The following is a 6,821-nucleotide window of genomic DNA, read 5'->3' as shown; positions in this document are numbered from 1 at the left end:
GCTGCTCATGGTGCTGCTGGCTCTCTCCTTCCCTCACATTGGAGGGAGCTAATACTGACCTGGGGATCCTTAAGGACTTGGGATAGTAGAGAAATCTATTTCAAGTGCAGGTGCCCTGCTGACTGGTATCAGATGATTGCTGATCCTTGTCCCAGGGTGCTAAAAAACATCAGCAATTTTCCAGCTCCATAAGCCAGGTGGTTTTTGTCCCATGTATGGGCTTTTTATGTTCATACTGATTTTATTCTCTTGGCAATATCCCCCATCCCAACTCACCCTAAGCAGGTTGTCAAGGTGCAGTCTTTTGTTTTGTGGGGATATCGTGTCTCCTCACTCATGACTGAAAGCAATTTGATGCAGGGATCATCTTCACTGCGCCATGTGAGTGCAGAGTGTCCTTCTCAGCTGCATTAAACTACAGCAAATAAGCTGATTTCATTCTAATGCATTATGAAGTATCCTAAAACCAATTAATTCTTTATCTGATGCTGTGTTGAACAGTGTGTATGTGTGAGACTTTTTACATCTCTGCAAGCAAAGGACATGAAGTGTGTACATAACGTGTGTGTGTGCTCAATACTGTTAGTGCAAATTAAAATTATACAGGGTTTTATGCTACTAAAGTATGATCACTAAGCTTTTTTTATTTTTCCCACTCCATCACTTCTGTTTCTCTTTCTAAATTTTCTTTCAAATGAAGTTTTAATCTCATGATATTGCTGGAAAGTTTGAAATGCATGTTTTCAAGTAGCTGAAGACTGTCAAGCACTGCTGGTGTTTTAAAATCTGACACTGCTCACAGCAGTTTTGCCCTGGGCATTTATTGAGCTCTTTGTTGATTTGTATGCCTGGAGCATTCAGAAGAAACTTTGGTTTTGGAATTTGTTGGTTTTGTTGTTGTTGGCTTTTTTGTTAAATTGTGTCTTCATATTTCTGTGTGGGAAGATAAGAGCTGGAGAAAGAAGTGCAACTACAATGCAACAAGTCCCACTGTTTGGTTTTGTTGTGTTGCATTACCTTCTCTTACAGGTAACACATGTAACAGATTGTAATATTACATATGTATTAGACCAGAACAGGAGTGATTTTGAGAAGAAAATAATAATAAAAAAATATATAAAAGTGAAATTAGGTCAATCACTGTTTTTAAACCCATACAAAATACATCTTGCTCCTCATGCAGGCAAACAGTGCAATGCTCACTGTCATACTGAGGCCAAGCTTTTAATAATAGTACCAAGGGAAATATTTAGGATTCTAAAGAACAAGAGACAAGGGATGAGAAAGTGTAGTTAGCATTTCCATTTTACTGGAGCAACAGGCTTTGTTGGCTTGGATCAGCTTATTTGCTTGACACTTTGATCAGAACACCTTAAGCTGCTGAAAAATTTTCACTCTTATAACCACATACTTTGGCTTTTAAAGATATGTGATTTGCTGACTTCTGCTGTATTCCCTTTCTGCTTGGGAATGCTGTAGTGCATTTGTTGACAGAGCCTAGTTTGGGTGCTGGTTTGACACCAGAAGGAGAAGTCAAACCACAAGGCTGTAGCAACTGAGGGGAAAGTTCTTAATTCAGAGGACCCTTTCAAAATTATTACATATTTCTGTTCATAAGCACAATTTGGACACTGAACCCTTACTACTTTTCTTCTGGATACTTTTTTAATTAATATGGGCTTCTTCAGTTTCAAAACTATCTGGAACAGGTTCATTTTTAATAGTCTCTTTATTGTCAGTAATTAATTTGGCTTAGAGCAGATGAAGTTTTACACATGTAAAATACGAAGAATTATGTTTATTTTGCAAGGTTTTATAGAAGAACACATTTGTATAGTTGCAAGATGAGTGTATTCTACTGAGTGCATATTAAAGCCTAATGGTTTTCAAGGAAAATAATTATTTAATTTGAAAGTTGGGGGTAACTATTTTTTGAGATTTTACTGTAGAAGTTGAACTTGTGTACTCTAATGGGTCCCTTCCAACTCAGCATATTCAATAATTCTGTGGTTTTATGGTTTTATGACATTGAACTTTTCTACATATTCTTTTTTCCTGATTCATCACTCTTCATTTCCACTGCTCAGAAAATACACAGTATTGCCCCACACATATTTGTTTTGATTCTCCTTCCTCGCTGTGTTTTTGTAATTGTGCTGAACTTATTCTCGTCATTTCCTTTTTGCTTATTTTTGCTTGGTGCCTTTTGTTACCCTTTCCTCATTATTATGAAACTATCAGTTACTCTTCTTTCCTTCCTTTCCAAAAAAATCTAGCTGTTCAGAATAAGCCAGGGGAGATAAACTTGGTGCTGTGCTGCCAGTGAAAGCTGAAAAGCATTTGGTATCTTTCAGGAGTTTAAACCCTTGTTTCTTCCAAAAGGTAGTCAACGATACTCTTTTCTTGGTGATGTACATCTAAATTGTTATTTGTTTTCGATTAATTGAAAGTAAACTATTTATGGGGATGATAATAAAGGAATTCACCTGTAACTATGCTACCATTCCCATATAGTTCAAGAAATGGGGTGGATTCTGAATAATTTCTCGTGATATTCAGATTAGTTTCTTTGTTTTGGTTTTGCAGGGATTTTATTAATACACTATGTCCTTTCTTTGCAGATTGTTAGGAAACAAAGCCATGTACTCTGCATTGGGATTGCAGATCCTAAGTGGAATATTGGTGCAGTGTTACAGCCCTTTATCCAATTGTCCACAAAGAGGATAAGGTCTAGAATGAAAACTTGGCAGTGTTCATGGATTCATGCACCATTTATAGCACTTACCTGTTCCTAGTTTTGTGATGAAAACTTTCATTGTCCTGAAGAAGTTGCCTCATTGTTATTAACATTTGGTTTGTGATGGTAAATAGCCAGCTCAGTAGCAGTGACTGCACTTTACAGAATGGAGAGGGCACTAAATATTTACTGATGTTATTCTAATTGAAAGAATTTGATGTTGCAAGTGACCCAGTGTCATGGGTTGGGTTTTTTTCCAGAACATCTGATGGTGGAAAGACAGTTGGTACCATTGAAGTCAATCTTATGAAGATGGGAGAGCTAGATGAGGGGGAAACAGACCACATCACAGCAGATACTCAGGATCAAAAGGTAGAAACTCAGTTTATTGCACAAAGTTAATTAGAATGATCTGTTGTACCAGATGTCTAAAATACTAATTACCAAATTGGGTTGAGAACTTAAAACAAAATTTCTGCAGTAAGTACTGTGTAAACTTACCTCCCTCAACAAAAAAACCCAAACTCATGAAAATGTACAGAGTAATATTCTAACCTGAGTTTCCTAGGCCCTTTCCTTCTTGAGGAAAAAAATAGCTTATTTTTATCTCAACTGAAAATATTTGATCACTTCTGATAAAAACTGTCCGGAGAGATGCCATAAATACAGCTTCTTTTTTCCTTGGATAGCTGCTCTGGTTTCTGCCCTTGAAGTCCTGTTTATGTTGATTTTTACGTGCAATCTGTGCCCACAATGCTGAAAAGCTGGGAAGAATGACAGACAGGCAAACCAAAGAAGAGGTAACTTCCCTTGCAAAGGGGCTGGTTCATCTGCATTAAATGGGAGCACACAATTTTTGCAGCCCTAATACGACAGTTTACTGCTCAACACTATGGTGTATTCTGTTCTTCCTGAATAAAAGGAAATATTGCTACAGGGAATGCAGTTTGGAAGTTACATATAAGACTATTTTTTGAGCAGAGGACATTATTTTCAATATCTTTTCTGCGTAGCAAAATCAGTCTGCTTTTGTGTCAAATTCTGAGGGTAACTTTCACACTTTTTTTTCACCGCTTATCTCAGAGACCTCAATGCCTTTTTAAAACAGTAGATGAGTGTGACCAGTTCCAAAAAGCCAACAAATGCTGTGAAATCTTCCTGATTTTGACCTGTAAAACTTGCACAATATAGGCAACATGAGCTGTTTTTTCAGCCTTCTCTTCTATTTTGCTTTTCTTCCACTGCAAAACGTGGAATGAGACTCCTTGTAATTATTGGAGATGTAATTAATGAGCTCTGTTGGGCCTGGGGGACACAGAAGGCTTTAATAGCATCTTTCTAGGGGTTTCTAATACTTGTAAAGAGAGATCGGACTCATGACCGATGTATTTTCTGTGGTCTTTAAAGGAGTCCTTGGTTTGTACAAATCAGTTGCAACACAGTCTTGGTTTGTATGTTGATAGTGAGGATGCAATTGTGAGAATGATGAGTCATTGAATTAATAAAAAATAAGTTTTGAACTGGGTTTGCTCAGTTTTAGATAAACTACATGCAGGAATTTCTCACACAAGAGGAAGGTGATGGTTAAATTCATTTTCAGATATCGCCTGGTAAAGAATACATCATGTGTTGCTCTCTGCCTTAAGTTCTCCACTGAGCTTCTAGGAACTGGGGAAGCCCAAGGAACAGAGCTCCCTATGATGTTTAGAGACTCCCATTTGTTTTCTGGATGGGGGTAGAAGGAGCATTAAAAATATTATGTGCAGGGGTACACTGCTTGATTTTTCCATGAACTTTTTATACCTTTATGGACTAATCTTATCAAAGCAATATTCCAATTCACTTGTATAATAAATTACTTGAATCACAAAATCTGAGAACATTTTAAGGACTTTTTTGTGCTTCCTACTTTTCCCTTGTTTAAAAATTAATGAAGTGTTTTCTTGCACTGTGCATGGGAAAACTGCTTTGTCTAAAGAAACGTCTTTGAAAGCACAGAACTTGTAAAAAATGGTTTTAAACTAAAGTGCCTTATTTTTATAATAAAACTTATTAAGCTAAACTATTACTATCTCTCAACATTTCTGCCATAATACTGATAGGAAACATTTCTGTTTTGTTATGGAAAGCTGATCATATATTTTAATTTTCTTGGCTATAATTCTGACTGTGTTACAGTATCTTGGAAAAGAAATATAAAGATAAAAATGTAAATTATAAGTAAGGCTTTGAAAGTTTATATTATTATCACTCATGGTTTTCAGCCTACCTTTTATAAACTGCCATGGATTTATCTCAGACCCCCTGGATGTGTCACATTTGTGGTTGTATTTCTTTTGCAGTGTGCATTGGTTCATGAGTGTACAGCCACTGAAGGCATAAGTGGGAAAGACAACCTGCCTTCCTTAAATGCAGGTAAGAATTCCAATATCTGTAAGAGACAGCTCTTGCAACTCTACGTCTGGTCCTGAAGAAATCACACAGATTTTTGGCAGAGCTCATAAATGTCTCTTCAAATGCTGCACAGATGTTTAAGTTCAATATTTTAGTGTTTTATACATGTTTGGCATTATCATTTTACTGAGAAATTTGAATGAATGTGTGTCAATTACGCTTTCTGAAGTAGTGCTGAAATCTCCATCTCCTGTATATTTACTGTTCAGTGATTTTCAGTGACTGAAAATCAGACTGTCAGTGACTTCCATGGGCATGGAATTAACATCATTAGTTTCTGTCATCTCATTGCATGGCATTCTGTAAAATAATTATGCATTATTTGTAAGTGAATACCCAGCACAATCAATCTCTCCCATAACTGATGAAGTGGCAGTTTCAGATTGATCTGGAAACTATCTGTCCTAGAATGAAGGGAGCTGTTGGCAAGGCATTCTCAATTCTAGGTCAACTTGGGCTTGAGTGCATGGTGTTAAACTAGATCTATTTTTCTTTCATTATGCTGAGAAATACTACATGCTGATATGCTGTGCCATAAAACTTTTATTAGCCCAAGTTTATGAATCTCCATTACTCTGCAATAACAATGTCACAAATAAGTTATATGGGTCATCTAAAACCACAGCACTCTCAAGAATTCTGTTTGCTACATACTGTTGAGGAGGAATGTTACCAAACTTTTACAACTTTTTAAAATCTTTCCTGAAGCTTTTTCATCTGACTTCTCTAATAGGGCAGACTTTCTGAATCAGCTTTGCAGTCTAAAGGAAGCACTAAAAACTGCCAAAAATTAAGTTCTTCCATATATGTGTGAATATTGTATTTTTTTTCTGTGAGTTGTTGAGGTTAGATCAGAATCAGAAAAAGTATGTTCTAGAGTGATACCATTTATTTTCATCAATTCAAAGTGAGAAAGATGTTAATTGAGAATTTCTGAATGTACCGGAACTACATCTGGCTCCAGAAATTCCTGAACTGGAAATAGCTGGAGGCACGGAGGGCATCTTGTGCCTCCAGGTATATATTTATGGCTTTTCTTGGACACATGATACAGAGCCAGTTGAAGGATTTGATCTAACCCAGTGCAGTTTGGTTCTGATTCTGTATGTCATCCAAATTAGTGAGACTTGAAGAAATGACATTTCTGTCAGAGAACAATACTGATTCACAGCTGATTCTTTTCTATTTGTTGCCTCCATTGTATGGATTGATTGGGGTTTTTTGTTGACTTCTTTTGTATAGAAAAATGCTGTAGGTTGTGAATGTGTTTTGTTGGAACTTCCAAGGTAGATATCAGTTTTAGGAATATTGAAGTCTCGATCAATTTGTCAAGAATATTTCCATGTGATTCTATAGCGTATCTAGACAGCGTTTTCACATTTGTTATTGTCATAAACAAGCACAATATAAAACCAAAGCCCACCCTACACTACTAGCATTTATAAAGTCAAACATACCATGAAGAGATTTTTTTTGTCATTTTTGGGGTTGTCAGGCTTTATTTAAAGAATTTAGGGGAAAGAGGTGCATATGCAAGAAATGACAGCCTGCAGGATATTGGAAAGAGTTTACACTCACAGGAAGTTTTTTTCTGATAAATAATTAGTCTTCTGTCTGTTTCCTGTATTTG

At 36.4% G+C, this 6,821-nt stretch overlaps 1 protein-coding gene across 2 annotated transcripts in view; it reads left to right on the top strand.

Moving 5' to 3' along the window:
- The window catches only part of INPP4B (inositol polyphosphate-4-phosphatase type II B), a 192,201-nt gene that overhangs the window by 79,780 nt on the left and 105,600 nt on the right, over positions 1 to 6,821 (top strand). For both annotated transcript variants that reach the window (XM_005427765.2, XM_031062590.1), the window contains exons 7-8: positions 2,998 to 3,109; positions 5,080 to 5,152. In XM_005427765.2, coding sequence (XP_005427822.1) covers positions 2,998 to 3,109; positions 5,080 to 5,152 — 185 coding nt within the window. The remainder of the gene's footprint in view (positions 1 to 2,997; positions 3,110 to 5,079; positions 5,153 to 6,821) is intronic.

Source organism: Geospiza fortis, unplaced genomic scaffold (assembly GCF_000277835.1).
Source record: "Geospiza fortis unplaced genomic scaffold, GeoFor_1.0 scaffold35, whole genome shotgun sequence".
NCBI lineage: Eukaryota > Metazoa > Chordata > Aves > Passeriformes > Thraupidae > Geospiza > Geospiza fortis.
Note: the sequence above shows the minus strand (reverse complement) of the source record. Positions and strands in the feature narration are given on the sequence as shown.